This window comes from Chaetura pelagica, unplaced genomic scaffold, assembly GCF_000747805.2.
Source record: "Chaetura pelagica isolate M959 unplaced genomic scaffold, ChaPel_1.0 scaffold1, whole genome shotgun sequence".
In the NCBI taxonomy this organism is placed as follows: domain Eukaryota; kingdom Metazoa; phylum Chordata; class Aves; order Apodiformes; family Apodidae; genus Chaetura; species Chaetura pelagica.
In genome coordinates this window covers 1103739-1121956 of record NW_009951948.1, presented here as the reverse complement: position 1 = coordinate 1121956, position 18218 = coordinate 1103739, and the positions used below count along the sequence as shown (strand labels likewise).

The following is an 18218-nucleotide window of genomic DNA, read 5'->3' as shown; positions in this document are numbered from 1 at the left end:
ATTCATTGTGTTTATATAGAGGGCTACGTATTATCTGGGTGTAATTTATGGCTGGAACTTGAATTTTCAGTGGTTTATTTTTTTGCTGAGAGGTATTCATAATTGCTTAAGAACTTCAGGGGAGGTCATACCTTTGTCTTCACTGCCCTATGCAGTGAGAAATTAGTAGGGCCATAATTGCACTTAATGTGATTCTTAATGTAATTAAATATTTTAACATTATTCAGTTTATCTGTCCACCCTGACTCTCTCATTCTAGCAGTTTGTCTTCAGCTTTCTGTAAAGATCACAATAGGTTCCTATTACAGGGAGAAAAGAAAAATCCTACCACACCCATTCCATTTACCATTTGCCCTCCTGGTGTTACTGCACTGCTGTAACTGCCTGCATATGCTGATTGTTGGCAAGGTTGTTACCATCTGAGTACAGGTGCTGCTGGTACCAAGAAAGGTGGGAAGCACTGCTGTTCTCAGCTTTGGATTTGCTCTTACAATCAGTACCTCTCTTGATATTAACTGAGTCACTTTTTCTCATTTCAAGACCACTGGGTACTGAGGCAGAAGCTCACTGTCTGTGCTGAGGAATGACAGGATAAACAGCAAGTGTGTTAAAACAGTCAGTGAAGATAGTGTGGACCTGGTCTGCTACATCTGCTGAGGCGTGAGAACTCCACGTTATTCACATGCTCTGTTTTGTGCTAGGACAGAGGAGGAGGGAGCATCCTGGTTTCCCCAGGTACTGCACAGGCTGTTGTCAGTCATCCTTGTCCTCCAAGGGGCTGTGCTGCTGGCTATGAGCATGGGATCATGTGCCCAGGCTTGAAAGCCAGCGCTGCTCTCTGTTCCTTATAAATTACCATTTCCCCCTCCACTCCATTGTTTCCTGGGGAAACGAGTGTGGATGGTTAGGTGGGGGAAGGACACAAGGGGGAAAAGGGGTGGAAATAAACTCATCTCTCACCCCCTGCTCAGATTTCTTTTTTTAAACAGGGCCTGGGGGGCCTTAAATAAAGGATATTATAATTGTATATATTACTTCCTAGATATTTCATGAGCACTCATATGTAGGCATCAGTGATGGCCAACACTGCTCTGTTTACAGGCGATGAAAACCCTCTGCTAGATCAGATCTCTTTGGTTGTGCACAGAGCTCTGATAATTCTTGTTAACAAATCTTTTGTGGTGTCCCACAGAATTGCTTTGCTTATCCTCTTGCATAAACTTGAAATGGAGGATGGCCAAAAACTTAATCTCACACTCTGATAATCCACAGATACTGTATTTGTTTCCAGTTCAACACTGTTGCCGAATTGCTGCTCTGCTCAGCTGCAAAGCGGTGATTGATAGATACTTACCTGGAACCAGAGAGGCCCAATATAAAGCAGTGCTGACAGAGAAGTGACAACACTTGTCTGACACTCAGATAAGTGTATTTGGATGAGATTAATTCTACTCTAATGTTAGTCTGGAGAATTTACATGTGCGATCTCATTGATGAGACAGATCCCCTCTCAGTCTTCTCCAGGCTAAACAGGCCCAGGTCTCTCAGCCTTTCCTCATAAGAGAGATGCTCCAGTGCCTTAATTTTTCTTGTAGTCCTCTGCTTGACTCTCTCTGTTCTTTGTCTGTCTTGAACCAGGGAGCCCAGAACTGGACACAATACTCCAGATATGGCATCAGTAAGGCAGAGGAGAGGGGGAAGATGACCTCCCTGTACCAGCTGGCTGCACTCTGTTAATGCATCTCAGGATGCCTTTGTCCTTCTTGGCCACAAGGGCACATTGCTGACTCCTGGTTAATGTGTCCACCGAATTTGTCAGGTCCTTCACCTCGGAGCTGCTTTCCAGCAGGTCAAACCCTAAGCTGTACTGGTGCATGGGGTTTATTCCTCCCTAGGTGCAGGACCCTACACATGCTTGCCTTTGTTGAACTGCATTAGGTTCCATCTCTAGCCTGTCCAGGTCTCATGGAATGTCAGCACAGCCTCCTAGTGTGTCAGCCACTCCTCAAAGTACCTTCTTATTTTTTTTTTTTTATTAAATAATATATAAAAATTTCTGGAATGCACAGGTCAGAATACTACATTATTTTTCCTATTCGCCCTCCTATCAGCATTACCATGTCTCTGGCATTTGTATACAAACACTTAAGCTGTTTTTCTGACATCTTCCATTTCTCCCTGATGGAGGCAGCTCAGAGTCCCTATTTGTATCCTTACCCTGCATCTCTTACAAAATGCAAGTCCCTTCTACATTGTCATCATCATAACTGATAAACCCCCTTGAATCTTGAAATGAGCATCTTACTTATTTTTTTCAGCTGCTGTTTGAGACCTCATCTAGCAAACCACTGCAAATGCTATTTTGGTGTGAATCTGCCTGAGTAGAAATGAAAGGCTGACCTTTAAGTTTATAAAGCACTGATAATAGAGAATTGGGTCAGATCAGGAAAAAAAACCTCTTAATGATGAAGACAGTGACTTGAGTCTCTGGATACCTGTTTGTGTTTTATGCTTCCTCCTAGCTTTCTGGTCAGGGTTTCCACCTTAAATCTCTGTGGTTTGTTGAATGTCTTTAGAAGGAGATGAGTGGTGTCATGGGTTTGGAAGGGGAGCAGTGTGTGTTATATGCTCACTATATTGATGATGAGCGTGCACTGCAGTTTAAATTAGGTTCTGTGATATTTGAACCTAGACTACCCTGCCTCTGGTGAGAAATAATGTATGTTTCTGTTGCAAAATGCATCCATTCTAGGGAGTAATTACTGACCACTAGATGAGGTGGTGCAGAGTAGTTGTGTTCACAGTCATACGTTTGTGTTTTTTTTCCTTTGGAGCTGGCACTTAGCCCTGGATTTGTCCAGGCTGCCCACCTGCTCAGAGGGGATCCCAGGAGGGAACTATCCCTGAAATCACTCCTGGGTTTTGTTCTGAAGGGATTTGGTTGACTGATGCCAGGGAGCAAATGGCACTCCGGCAAAGCTTGTTCACCCCTTGGTCCACTAGATATAACAATCGTTTCAAATATGATAATGATAATCTCTTCTGCTTAAATCAAGCTTTTTCAGGAAGTGAGATGGGATGTAATCACTGTAATTTTTCACAGTGTTAAAGAGGGTATTAAAAAAATATCTATAGTGTTCATAGTGTTATATTTATGTTTATGCAGAATATTTGGACAGTTATCTTTTCAGGGGTATTCAAGAAATTATTCTATGGTGTCTTCTGTCTATTTGTCTCTTACTAGTGCTTCACTCAGCTTTCTCTTCTTGTGTGCATGTGACTGAACAGGCCTGCAGCCAAGTTTATATTTAGCACTGCCCAAGTCAGCATCCTTTTGTGCCTTAATTGCTGTAGTAATAGGAAACCATTTGTGAGTTATAACAAATGATTCAGAATTTTTTCTTTGCTGTCAACACTTGGATTGTTTTTTCCCATCTGGAATATTAAGGGAACCCAACTGAAGATTAATGGACATGACTTTAAAATTTGTGTTTTGCTGTGTGTACTGAGATTTTTGCAGTTTTTGTTAAACTGTGGAGAAAAACGGAGAGTGATTGAGATGAGCCTTGAGAGCTTATTCCATGAATGAACACGTGCATCATAGTCAGAATTTACTCTTAAGGACACCTCTAGATACTTAACAAAGCATTAACACATATCTTATTTCTAGGCTCCTATCCTGCACTTTAAGGATAATGATCCGATTATGAACTCACATGTAAATGAGTGCCTCTTCTTAATAGACACAACAGTTGGTTTGATTTCTTGTTCTGTGTGAGGCCCTTGCTCTCTCCACGATGTGTATCTGAACAATTTGCTGAAGTGACCTGAACAGGCCTTTATGGAGGAAACCATCTGATGGATTTGAGACAAAACCCTCCCTAGCTTCCAGATGAGAAAGTAACCTTCAGAGTCTACAATGAGGTTATAATGCATCTAGATTATTAATATTTTTCATATTCCTTCTCCTTACCTTTGGTTACGTTTTTTTTTTTACCCAACTATCTGAAGGCACTTCATTACACTTTAGTCTCTTGGAGAGAGAGGTTTTTTTGTCAGCTGAGAATAATAACGTTAAAACTAAATTGCAAGTACTGTCTTGGTTTTAAATTTGCTACAGTTGGCAGAGTTAATTTCAGTTGCTGGATTTGGGTGAAGTTGTGGGTAATGTTAATATTTTTCATATTCCTTCTCCTTACCTTCTTGGTATTAATTGATAAATCATTAATCTTAACAATTTGGTCATTATTTAAAAAAAACATCTATAAAACAATGCTCATGTTCTTGTCTTAGGTTTAATAATACTCAGCTGTAGCCTCTATCTTACTAGGGTGGCCCTGGCCATAGTACTGGTTATCACTGTTATGTGTTTCCTGCCCTAGGGTGACAGTAACAGATTTAGCTGTAAAATTTTATGGCAGTGTTAGCTGCAATTTGAATAAAGCATAATAAAATGTGCCTTTAGGCTTATATGCCAGTTCTTAAAATATTGATAATTCAAAAACTGGTGGTTACAACTTTTTTTGGTTATGTTTTTTTTTTTTACCCAACTATCTGAAGGCACTTCATTACACTTTAGTCTCTTGGAGAGAGAGGTTTTTTTGTCAGCTGAGAATAATAACGTTAAAACTAAATTGCAAGTACTGTCTTGGTTTTAAATTTGCTACAGTTGGCAGAGTTAATTTCAGTTGCTGGATTTGGGTGAAGTTGTGGGTAATGGTATTATTTATGTTGACAGTTTTGTATCCCTCCCACCCCAGATTCTATCTATTAAAAAAAAAAAGAAAAAGGAAAAAAGTAAAGGCTCAGTTAGAAAAAAAAATTCACACTGTAAATTCAAAAAAGACCAAGAATAGATGTAAGAGGCAGTTAAATTTTCTGGTCCCCAGACTTTGCTAACTCAGGGCTCGTGATCTGTGTTGCACTTGCACCTTGGCTTTTAATTTATGATAACAAATGTCAGTTAATTTTTTGTCAGCTGAGAATAATAACGTTAAAATTAAAATTGCAAGTACTGTCTTGGTTTTAAATTGGCTACAGTTGGCAGAGTTAATTTCACTTGCTGGATTTGGGTGAAGTTGTGGGTAATAGTATTATTTATGTTGACAGTTTTGTATCCCTCCCACCCCAGATTCTATCTATTAAAAAAAAAAAAAAAAAAATAAAGGCTCAATTAGAAAAAAAAATTCACACTGTAAATTCAAAAAAGACCAAGAATAGATTAAGAGGCAGTTAAATTTTTTTTCTGGTCCCCAGACTTTGCTAACTCAGGGCTCATGATCTGTGTTGCACTTGCACCTTGGCTTTTAACTTAATTTATGATAAAAAATGTCAGTTATAAAATAGTAGTGTTCCTTACTCTGCCATTTTGTTTTATTCCTTCTGCAATTAGATGAATTTGGGTTCTCATTCAGTGCTATGACACAGAATAAACTGGTGAATGGCTGTTGTGAAGTGCAGTACTGCAGTACTTAAGGTTTTTTTCCCAGGCATTTAGACTCTGCAGTGCTGGATTATGACTGAATTCTGTTCTTGAAAGGGCATTTTTCAGTTTGGATTTTTGTTTTTCCCTCAGTAAAATAAGTGAAGGGCAAATTTCCCTTGCTGTACTCTGAAGACTTTTCTCTTGTTTTTTTGCAAAGCCTTGAAAATTCAAACAGTCAGAAGAGCTTCCTATAAATAAATGCCCTATTCTGAAATATATTTTGCTATTTAGAGTTTTAGAAAATTGCTGTAAAGAATTTTTGTAGCTCTCCATGAGATGTGTTCCCCTGGTGCCTTCTTATCTTGCAGAGTTTTGAATTATGTTACGCCTTAAAGAAGTGCTGTTGGAAGTGATTCTGTGAAAAGATTATTTGCTTTCATTTGCCACAGTGTTTTTTTTAATGCTTTATTTTTTTCTCCCAGTGTCCCAGCTTTAAACTAAGCCTTGGCCTCTGTGAGTAGAGCTGAGCTGGTCCAGTTGCCTTCTCCATAGTGAGCAGTGCTCTGCCCTGCGGTGGTGGAATGTACCTCGGCCTCCAGTGAAATCTTTGTGCTTAAAGGCTTGTCATGGTGCTCCACAGGCATAAAGCTTTTTCCTTCAGCTTGGTCCTGCAGGTACCATGTGATATCCTGAGCAACCTGGTGTGATTTGTCCCTGCTTTGAGCATCATGGGACTGGATGCCCTCTCCAGGCTAAAAACGTGTATCCTGGTTCAGGCAGAGAGGGTGTCAGGACTGGAGGTTCCCTCTCTAGATCACGAGCAGGGTTGACCTGCATTTAGTTATCTGAACTTCTGTCAGACTTCTCCCATTCCTGGTTCTTTAACATGTGCAATCCCAGATCAGTTTTTTCCAAATTAATGTTTATGTCCCTTATTAGGGAAGCTGTAAGACAGCCACGTTTCCTGGTGAGTTTAGCAAGTCTCTTCCAGAAAAAGAAAGTTCTTACAGATGTGACAGGAAGATGCCATTACCAGTACAGTTTCCCCATGGCTGGACAAGAGAAGAGTAGTCTGATCTTCAGAGCATGTTGCCACCATGCTATCCTTAGGGACTTCTCTTTTAACATTTGTTGTGGAAGCACCTGCTTAATAAAATGGGTATTGGCAGGAATCCCACACCACGAAAACAGGTTCTGTCCATGATGAAGTAATTATTGCCTAAATTTGATCCCTTGCTGTTTCCCTCTACCTTGCACTAACTCATCTGTCCCCTATCCTCAAAGCAGTGCCCCCCAGCCTCCCTCCTGTTAAAATAATCCCAAGATAGTTCTTGTTTTATGCTCTAAAGGTGGAGGTTTAGGTCCTTTATAGTTAATATTACTTGAAACTCCCGTTAGTCACAGATGTAAAAGATTGTGCTTTTTCTCCTACAAAACACTTGTTCTCAATTCCTCCCTTGGGTAATAAGTTTCTAAAATCAATGATGCACTGTTTTTTAGCTTTTTAATAGCTTTCTAGCTACACTGAATAGAGTATAATTAAGTAGACTGCTATGTGCTATCAAACTCAATCATCAGTTGTAGTTAAATCCACAAGACTGATGTTCTAGAGTTTTGTAGTATTGTGTGACAAACTGAGTAGTATTCTGGTTTCTGTGTTGGTACCCAAAATACTTGGGAATTATCTTAACTAACTGAATATCACATTCAGGGCAAACTGTGAGATGTCTTCCTCAGAGGTTAATGGTGTTTCCTGGAAGGTTATGTATGCTATTACAGCTTTTTATCATTAAATCCTAATGTATAGGGAGCTAGAGCTGAAGAACAGGTGGTACTTCAGCAGGGATGGTTTCAGTGGCAGTATGACACAAAACCAAGGATCCACACTGGTTGTGTGATAGCTTCCTGTTGAAGCAGAAGGCTGTGGAGGGCAGCACTTGCTCAGTGACCTCCTACGCCTGAGTTAATTATTTTGGGTTCTTGTTCTCTCCTTGGCATCCAGCAGGATGGACCAAGAGCAGGTTAGGAAAGCTTAATCAGAAATGTGACTGTGCTGCCTTAAATTGCCTGACCATTCCCAGGGCATCTAGAGCTTTTGGAAGCAGTGGCCACAGAGACCAGTTAGTCTCTGTGGTTCAAAGTGACTCTGATTTTCCCATGTTGCATGAATTTGCTGTCTCTGGTCTCTGAGGAAAGCTGCTGACACAGCAGTACTGGTGTGTACAGACAGTACTGGCTCTGTTGTGATCCTACAGAAGTTTTGTTTAATCTGCACAGAGTGAGACCAAATGCAGACAAGTGCTGAAGAAATTTGTGTTAGCAAAAAGGGGCCCCATCCCTAGTCCCATCCTTCCTGAACACAAGCTGGCAATTTTGGTCTGATGTGTTCTGGCTGTTGGGCATCAGTGAGACCTGTGGCTGTGGAACACTGCTCTTGCAGGGCTCCCCTCTATTTCCCATGGGCTGTTCTTTGGTTCCTTCTCTGGCCTGAGGTCTAGATCTGTGAATTCCGTGATATTTTCTACAGGAAAAAAAAAAATAATCTCAATGTGTTTCTGCAGTACTCGGTCTGTACTTCTCTCACTTGTGTGGTGTGTGCTTCTGGAGAGCTTAGGTAATTTATCTGTTGAGCAGTGGGAAGAAACAGCTCTTCAATAGCTGCTTGAAAGTTGTTCTAGTTTAAGACCTTAGATTAATGAAATTATTTTGGAAGTCAGTGTCCTGGTTGCCTAAATATTGATGTTACAGTCTAAAAAAAATTTTTTTAAAAATTAATATAAGTGAATATTTAAGTTTTTCCTTTACAGTAACTTTGAATATAGGAGTGATTTGCATGCAGGGATACTCACTCTAGTTTTGATAGGCTAGACGTGTGCTCAAATGATTCCCAGCCTGTGTTTGCAGTGCTGTTTTTTCATGTACTTTGCTGCCCTGAGAAAAATTTGAATACTTGAGGCAGTGTTGCAAGTTTATCTCATGTTGTACCTTTTTTTTTACCGTTGCCTAATCAAAAGTATGGAAGCAACTTGTCAAAAGCTCAGCGTTTGCAATACTGGAAGATATTTGGGCAACTTTTTTTATTTTCTTGCTTTGGAAAGGGGTCTTATACTCAAAATCTCCATACAAAAAAAAAAAAAAAAGGCCTAAAGAAGTAGCTTGTTTTCTTTCTCTTGCCCTTGTGAACTGGTAGCTGTTGCTGCTGTGTTCTGTGCATTACCTCTAAGAGGCTGCATTAGCTTCCTACAGAGTACTCTGTCAGGTTCAGGAGTGACGACATCCTTGTCCTTCCGAACTCTTAATGTTTTTGAGGCCAGGATCATAGAATCATAGAATGGTTTGGGTTGGAAGGGACTTTAAAGATCATCTAGTTCCAACCCCCTTGTGTGGGCAGGTACACCTCTCACTAGATCAGGTTGTTCAAGGCCCCATCCAGCTTGGTCTTGAAGACCTCCAGGGAGGGGGCATCCACAACCTCCCTGGGCAACCTGTTCCAGCATCTCACCATCCTTACGGGAAATAACTTTTTCCTAATGTCCAACCTGAATCTCCCCTCTTTAAGCTCCAAACCATTGCCACTTGTCCTCTCACTATACACCTGTGTAAAAAGCCCTACCCCAGCTTTCTTGTAGGCCCCCTTCAGGTATTGGAAAGTTGCTATAAGTTAACCACAGAGCCTCCTCTTCTCTAGACTGAACAACCCCAAATTCCTCAGCCTGTCTTTATAGGGGAGGTGCTCCAGCCCTCTAATCATTTTTGTGGCTCTCCGCTGAGCACACTCAAGGAGTTCTATGTTCTTCTTATGTTGGGGACTCCAGAATTGGACACAGAACTCTAAAACAGATAATAAAATGCAATACTCTTTAGATGTCCTGTTTTTTTCTAATTTTAATGTGTTTTTCTAATTTTCAGTAATCAGAATGGCTATTGGCTGCTTCTAATATACGCTGTTACTTTGCATAATCGTTTATACTAGTTCATACTTGTAAGATTATTCTAAGACTTTTAATATCAAGTTATCTTTTGCAGATATAATTAAACTGTAGATGTGAAGCGTTTTTCATCAACTTTTACAGCTGTTAAATAACATAATTGCTCTTTTGCTTGCTAGCAATTTGGTAAACACTGTATAATAAAATAGAATTGATAATATACTAGCTAACATTCTCGTTTCATTTTAACTTCTCTAGAAAAGTTGGAGGTTGCACCCCCATCTCCAGGACAACTGAGACATGGTAAAAGAAGAATGCTTGTTAAATGTGGTTTGGTACTTGTGCAGTCTGTCTTTGAATTGTATCATCTTTCTCCTAGAAATGTTGGTCTGTCCTCATCCCTGTCGTACGGAGTAACAGAAATCCAAAGCAAGCACCAACAGTCACCCTTCCTTCTTTATTTCATAACACGTCAGCTGCAGAGTGTGCTGCATTTAGTGAAAGTAGAACAGAAAGCCCAAATGAGAACGTGCTGTTCAAAGCTGGCAGCAAACACTGTTTTTCTAAGCCAAGCAGTGTTGATGCTGCAGTACTTTGGTTGTTTGTGCTTAATCTTAAAACTATTGACTTGCTTCTTGTCACATATGTTTTACATGGATTGAGAAATGGGATAAAATTCCAGAGAAATTGGAAATAGATTTGGTATTAATTATAATAATATGATCATTCAAATTCTGATTTACTTTGCAAGTCAGTGTATTTTTGTGGTTTTATACCCTCTCAGTAAGCAAATGTATTTAGCTGAACATTTGCCTATTCTAGATATCCACACTTGTTTTTATTTTTTTTTCACTTGGTCCTTGGGGATTTGTTTACTCCAAGGATTCAAAAATTCTGTTAATTTTAGTATGAATTTGAGCTCATTTTAGCTCCAGAGCTTGGTGATCACATTTTGAAAATACTGGGCATATCTGTGTGCTTTTTTGTTATTTATGGTTTTGAGGTTCTTGTCCTGCAGTGGTCAAAAAAAAAAAAAATTTGGAAAATTTTGTATATTCTCTGCTTTAGTCTTAAACCTGTGTTTAAGAAGGTATGTGTGTCCTTAGAAAATAGTTCCAGAGTCCAAATGCGTTTTAGTACCTCAGCATGAAAGATCACTTGTGTGGCTTTGTTTTTTATATGAGCATGGATTCATGTTGTCTCCAAGGAGTAAATCCAAAAGGGACTCATGCCATTTTCTTTCACATGAGTGGGAGGTTCGTGTGCTCTTCTTTCTACCTTCCTCCTGTTTGCATCTCTCTAAGTTTATAAAAGGTAGAAATTACCGTTTCCAGCTGTAATAGGGAAAAATCCAAAATAGCTGATGCATTTTACATATTAAAAGAAGTGAAAAAGATTTAAGTTTCTAAGATCTACTTTTAATCAAGTAGTCACTCCTCAATGCTGTGTTTGAAGATGTTTGTATCCTGAGCCTCAGTTGGAGGCAGCACTGTGCAGATTCAGTCTCATCTCCATCAGATGCTTATGAGCTAAAACTTGAGAGAAAAAATGGAACAAGGCAGTAGAAAATGTTTTAAAATAGGATTGTGGAGTTTTGGGAAGGAAAAGAAAAAAACACATGAAATGAAGAGGGATCTTGATTTCTTAATCTGTTGAGGAGCAGTTTCAAGTCTAATTTGAAGTCAAAGTACCCAAAGAAAATAAAGATACTGAAGTTTGGGTTGTACAGTGAGATAATAAACGTTTTATGACACACTATTGAAAACCACCTCAATGGGTGCAGATTTAGCTGAAGGAGTTTTGGTAAGGATTGCCTAGCTCTGGGCAATGCTCCTAAAATGTGAATTTTTAGGAATGCGTGAAGAAGATGGAGCTCTTGCACAGTAGTAGAGAGGAACTTGGCAGAAATTAGGACTTTATTTCAGGAAAGAGAAGAATGCAGAGAATTCAGTGAGACAGATTGGCAGTCTTTAGTGATACTGCAACATCAGTTGGAAACACTGTAAATAGTATCATAGTTTGTGTAGTTTTTAGTATCTTATGCACCTAGTAGGCATAGGTGGCTTCCATCCAAAATTGTACAAGCATTTGCAAAGATTAAGTTGCTTAATTGTTTCTTCACAATACATCAATAACACTTCAGTGCAGCAAAGGATTTTACCAAACCTGACAGGAATTAGAAACTTGCTAATAGAAGCAGTAGGAAGGGGGTTTTGTGTATGTTGCATTTGTTTCTCTTAAGGGCAGCACTAGAATGACCTTTCAGTTGTTTGTGTGAATTCTTGTATCAATATTTATTTTCTCTTTGTTACTTATTTCTTTTAGTGTTCATCCACAATGCGTTGCCTTTTGTAGGGTTTGGATTTTTGGATAATGCAATTATGATTGCTGCGGTAAGTTTATTATTTAATTCCTTGATCAAGTCAGCATGATTCATATTGTCCAAGTAGTAAATGAGTAAATAAGAGCTGCAGGAAAGCTCTATTCCCTCTGCATCAACTCACTAATTTCTATTTGTATTTTTCTTTTTAAAAGAAAATATCCATGCTCTATTCAGCCTTTGCAGGATGCAAAGGAGCGTTGTTCCATCTGAAGACCAGTATTGTTACTAATTTTGCTGAACTGAGAAGAGGCTTGCTTTTTTATTTCTCCTCTGCTTCTACAAGTCACATTTATGGTCGTGTAGTCAATACGTTTTTTTGTACCTACTGATGATAATGTTATTATAGTGTGTTGATTAATAGATCCTCAGGGGTTTTGCTGATGTGTTTCTTTGTTCTGATGTTGGTTTGTACTGATGTGACTTGGCATTTCTGAGTAATGCTCAAGATATTTTTCTTTTTGTTTGGAAGATGAAATGAGCTAGTGGAACAGGAAAATGGATAAAGGACAAAGATGCTATTCCTCATGTAGGATTATAATTGAAAGTGTGATCTTAGTTGTGGGATACTTCAGGTGGAAAGGACCTGCTACAGCTCTAGTCTTAGTCCTTCTCAGGCCGTTCTCAGGGTCTCTAGTCTAACCTCCTGCTCAAGGCAGTGTCAGCTGTAGGGTCAGAGTGAGTTCCTGGTTTTGTCCTATGTGACTTGATGATATTCTAGGACAGAAAGTACACAGCCTGTCTGGGCAATCTTTTCTAGTGCTCAGCTGTCCTCACAGTGGAATTTTCCTATATCCTACTGGAACATGTCTTGTTTGAATTCATGCACATTGTCTCTCATTCTTGGGCGTCATACTGCTGTTCCTTGTGCAGTTCACTGTGATTCTGTTTCCTCAACTGAAAAGTATGGAGCTATGAGACTGTGTTTTATTTGTGTGCTTGGTATTTGTAGAAGTTTGCATTTGGAACTGAACACTCAGCTAAGAGTTAAAGTGGATGAAATGGTGTGCAGAGATAGGGACTATGGTTTTGTCCATTATGTGGCCATTATGAAACAATATAAAATATTTAAAGTATATCAGAGAAAGGCTCTTGTCCTGGGGGGAAATACATATGCCAGGAAGGTAGGAGCTGTGCACATCTAGTAGGAGTAATGTCCATTTATCCTTTCAATTTTAACATAAGCAGTAAGCAATACTTTTGCCAGTTGAATCAATACAATCTGTTCTAACTCCAAATCCCTCAAATAATGAGAAAACTCTTATTTTTCAGGGAACCCAAATAGAATTGTCAATTGGAGTTGTCCTAGGAATTTCAACTATGGCAGGCAAGTAATAAAAATGCAGTATGTGAAGACTAACCTGGCACATTCCTGTATTGTGGGCTGGAAGTGGGCCACAGAGCTGGAAGTGGCTCTTCTTGGCCTTGCAGCTGCCTTTCCTAATAAAAGAAACAACCTCTGGTTCAAACAAGGACATATTCCATTTGCAGAAATGGAATTGCAGTTCAAATAGCTTCTGAAATGCTTCTTGTTGGTTTAAATCTATAAGTTCAAATCCTGGGCCACTTAATACAGTATATTTGCATTTCTGTAATGGAAGTGCTCTAAATTCTCTAGTGTCTGATATTTATGTATATGTCTATATATGTTTGTAAGTTGCTGTTTGCTTGCAGTGCTAAGTGAAGATCAGTGCTGGTGTCCTTTTACTGTGTTGGCTGGTGTTCTTGGTGGCTTCTCTGCCTCCATGTGATACGGTGGGAAGGCCCAGCAACCACCCTGCTCGTGCACTGGGCCAAAACTGATAAGCTGTGCTCGCCAGCTTTGCCGCCTCTGCAATGTCAGGGGGGAAAAACTTGCCTGTGGATCCACCAACTGCAGATGCAGCATTGCTCAAAAGCGTGGGGATAGCTAAAGGAAGGGGAATGTAGCAAAATGAGTGAATTGTTTGGAAATCTGCAGCTCTCTGTTACAATGCAAGACAGTCACAGCAAGCTTTGTCTCAAAAGATCCGTATTTTAAGGGTGTAACTTTATTCAGTCACATGTACAATATTTACTCCTGAACAGACACAGTTCATGGATATTTTGGAATGTTTATCAAAGGTACATAAGTAACAGCTTCTATTTCCAGTGCTCCTGTTCCTCTTCAGACACTGGAAGGCCTTGCTTGGTGTCCAGCATTGGCTGTATGAGACTGGCAACCATGTAAGGCCGTTTTTAACTCTAATCTGAAAAGCTGTTACATTGATTTCCACGTGTCATTGTTATCGTTTTGTATTTGTCAAGTTACCTTCATATAAGATGAGGAAAACAGTTTCAATTCATATCACTGTTAGTCTGCTCCTGTTGTTACAATCTTTAATAAGGTCAGAAGAAAAACTCTAAAATAAAATAAACTTCTGGTCTTTTATGCTGTATATACTGAGAAGAGTGAGGGTCACTAGGAGGGAGGAGAACCGGTTGGTTTTGTTTGCAATTAATACCTTTCCACATTCTCTCCTTTTCTCCTCTCCAGCTGCAGCTTTGGGGAACCTTGTTTCAGATTTAGCTGGACTTGGGTATGTCTGAATGTATATTAAGAGGTTTTTTTTCTCTTGCAAACACTATTGATGCTACTGAACTAAAACATACAAACTGCTGAAATTGCTTTATTTTTTTCCTAGCTATTGAATTTTGCTTCAGTAAACTACATGACTGTGGAAATGTATTCTGTCCTTGCTAAGAAAAAATTGGGATCCAGGGTGGTTCTTATCGAGGTTAAAACTGCCATGCCATAGTTCTGAAACAGAATAACTCTCCTGCTATTATATATTTTGAGTGATAAAATTAGGATTGGTGGTTAAGCTGATTCAAAGTAGTTTGTTAGTAATTCTTGCTTTTAAGGAAGAATTAGAACTTTTTCCTACAAAAAGAGCTTTCATTAAAATACAAAATGGAAAAATGCTTTTTTTGGTGTAATCTAATATATTGCTGTGATAGAACATACCTAATATACCTCCTCAGATATTGTTCTGCCTAGATCTGAAAGGTCTTCAGATCTAGGCATACCTATTTCTGATACAAACAGATGCAGCCGAGTTCTTTATTTTTTAAAGGAAATTTCTGAGCAATTCCTGAAAGTAAAGTTGTATGTTATGCTGCTTTTTTCCACTTTCCCTCTGATTTATTTTCTGCAAATAACATGGCTTGTTACTACCTAGTACTTATGTGTGCATGTAATATTTTCTCCAGTAAAGGTTACTTAACAAGCTCTGCAAAAACACAACAACATTCACATCAATTGTGTCTTACTGCATAATTTTTTTCTGGAAATAGTGCATATGAAATCAGTGAGAAAATTAGTAAAGTTGTGTTGCTTATGTTGCAAAATGTGACCATCAGAAGTCTGAAAACTTTCTCATGTTTACCCTGTGGTGGCTTGGTCAGTTTGTTGAAGAAAAGGCTATTCAAGTTTGGTGCCTCAGATATATCAAAACCCTGACTAGAATATACCATCAGATCCACAATTGTTTGTTCATGTTGTCATGTTCTTCCAGTCTTGCAGGTTATGTAGAAGCTTTAGCTTCACGACTGGGTCTGTCAATCCCTGATCTGACACCCAAACAAGCTGATATGTGGCAAACACGTCTCAGTGCACACTTGGTGAGTATCCTGTAAGTAGGCATTGTTTGTGTGGAGCTCTCATTTTGTTTAAACTAATATGTGGTAAATGCTTTTTGTCACTTTTGCTGTTAGATACTTGATGACCACCACCATTTTGCATGTTTGCTGGAAGGTTTAGTTGTGAGGGACCATCATGAGACTGGATTGTTTCAGGCTTGTGTGGTTCTTTGTATGCAGCAAGCCAGGAGTGACTAGGGCCATGGATGATCTGCAATGACTCTGTGTGCTCTGCAGGTACCTAGGTTGAGCTCTGGCTGTGATAACATAGAATATTTAAAAGTTATGACCCCTTACTAGCTTACTCCAGTGCATTCTTTTTTAAGTGCTTGCTAGTCATATACCTGTGCGCTATGCATCATTTCTAATATTCTGTAATTGGCTCGGGTATGAGAGCAGCTTTCCCCTTGGATAAGCTTTTAATGTTTGAGAAATACTCATTGCCTGGGTTTTCAGTTATGGGATGCTTGCCTTGCAGATTCATTTGCAGCATGATTACCTGACTAACATTTGAACATTTGAAGCAGTCCCACTTCAGCAATGAGAGTGTTAGTATATTTTAATTAAAGAAACAGATTATAAGAAACATATGAAAGAAAGAGATTATAAGAAACTGAATAAAGAAACAGGTACTGCTTTCACTTTGCCAGAATGAACCTTCACGGGGAAAAATACCTTTGCAGATTTAAGGAAAGAGAAACAACAATTGTTGAGGAGAAGCTAAGAGGAAAAAAGTCTGCTTTTAGTAGTGATAGATCAAAGCACTGAGCAGGGAAGAACTGGCATGTTCTGCCAGTGGGCTGCCTTCTAGTCTGTCCAACATGAAGAGTTTTTTTGATGGAAGCTGAGTCTGTGGCAAAAGGCTGTCACTGCACTTCACTGCATTCTTCTGAGCACTTTTGCCTGTGTTTGGCATTTTTTCTTTTTCACTTTTTATTTTTTTGCTGTCTCAAGTTTCTCAGCACTATCCATCTGTGTGGTTTGGATGTTGCCTTAATTATTTCCTCTCCTATTAATTTTTACATCTAGGTAAATTGTGAAATGTTTTCCAATGTATTTATTTTTTTTTATTATTCACCTTGTGCCTTTTGCAAGCCATCATGTTTCCAAGGAATTCCTCCTTCCTGACTTTGATCATTTGCTTTACTAGATACAAGCAGATACGTTTATAATTGCACCTAAAATGTGTGGTGGGGTTTTTTTTTGCCCCTTCCTTGTTTTCCTGGACATCCTACTAATCCTTTGAATCTGTCTCTTCCTTTACCACCCGTGCAGCTTGTCATCAGTCATTTCTCTCCTCTTTATTCAGAATTGTCTTTTATCACAGCACACAGTTTCTAACTTTGTCATGTCTGTCTCTTTCCCATAGATTGTGTTTCTGATCTGCATGCTAAGAAAAATGTGTCTCTCAACTAAAACCTAGAATAAAGCGTCTGTTTGCTTGGTTGTGTTGGTGCTACGTGGCAAAGAAGTAACAACTCATCAGTGAGAAACTTAATTTTTTCCCCCTTTCTCTAGGGTAAAGCTATTGGAGTGACCATTGGCTGCATTTTAGGAATGTTTCCTTTGTTGTTCTTTGGCGATGAGGAAGAAAAACTGGAAGAAAAAAATTAACCTTTTTACAAGAAATACACAGATGTAAACTACTGTACCTCAATTATTCAATTATGCTGTCAATATTTAGGAATTAACAGACAGTAAAAATGTATAGACTTGGGAACAAAACCTTCAGCATGTTGTTTTATGGAAACACTAATTTATTGTGGCTTTGTTGTGTTCAGTACTTCTTTTTATAAGGTGCCATCTAACTTTTTATTTAATTGTAAAGTTTTGAAGTGTTTTCACTTACGGCAACTGATGTTTACCATGTTCCCCTTTGACCTTAATTAATGGATTATTTCTTTAATAATTCATCATGGATGACAGTATCACTCCTGAGTTGCACATCGGTTGCTTAACAGTTGTGACTGCATGACAAAATTTTCACAGGTGTTCATCAGGTCCTTCAATGCAGAATATTAAGGAGATCAGTGAGAAGTGATTTGAAGTCCTTCACTTTGCAAGATGACTGGTTCCCCCTCACCAGCCATTGTTTTGCACTGCCTTAGGTTAGATATTTCATCTAAGACAATCTGGTTTGCATTTTTTCACAAATCTAAGTGTCTCTGAATTGCTTTCTGAGATTATAATTTTAATGCTTTGACAAGGTAAGTGTTTCCAGTGTAGGCTCTTTACCAAGTCCATTTTTTAGTGTTTTTTAACTCCTTCTGTACTTCCATATTCATGCCTTTGTTTTTTTAATTTGTAAAGAACATTTTGAGAATTGAGTTGACATGTCCTTAAATTTGTCATCTGGAGTTTTGAGTGTGTATTAAAGAATTCAGGCTAACTTTTAAGAACTACAAGCAACATTTTTGTTGTTCTGCTTAAATTAAGTGGGTGGACGAGGCTGGGGAACTCTTCAAGTATCAATGAGTGCTGGCATTGCAAGGTTTTAATGGGTGGTTCACTTGAAACAGCAAGGCCTGCCATCAGTCTGGATTATAGGACCTGATCTGCAGATTGTAACTTTGTGTTTAAGATTAAGCCTTTGCTCCTGGGTTTTTTGTTTTGTTTTGCTATGAGACAGTCAAATAACAACAAAAAAGAAACTTGAGGCCTTTTTTCCTTTTTTGCCTTTTATTTTTGCAGTCTTACTTGGTGTATAGATCTGACAGTGCAGTCACCTCTAACTGTACTTTTTTATATGATCATTAATAAATTGATTACAACTATTGAATATTCATAACATTTCAGGATCTGACTTGCCAGTAGTACAGTGCTA

At 38.8% G+C, this 18218-nt stretch overlaps 1 protein-coding gene across 1 annotated transcript in view; it reads left to right on the top strand.

Moving 5' to 3' along the window:
* The window catches only part of TMEM65 (transmembrane protein 65), a 28113-nt gene extending 10694 nt beyond the window's left edge, over positions 1-17419 (top strand). Inside the window, exons 2-7 of the mRNA XM_009997543.1 lie at positions 9613-9657; positions 11680-11747; positions 13007-13061; positions 14250-14292; positions 15271-15376; positions 16913-17419. Coding sequence (XP_009995845.1) covers positions 9613-9657; positions 11680-11747; positions 13007-13061; positions 14250-14292; positions 15271-15376; positions 16913-17008 — 413 coding nt within the window. The 3' untranslated portion in view covers positions 17009-17419. The remainder of the gene's footprint in view (positions 1-9612; positions 9658-11679; positions 11748-13006; positions 13062-14249; positions 14293-15270; positions 15377-16912) is intronic.
* The last annotated feature ends 799 nt before the right edge of the window (positions 17420-18218 follow it).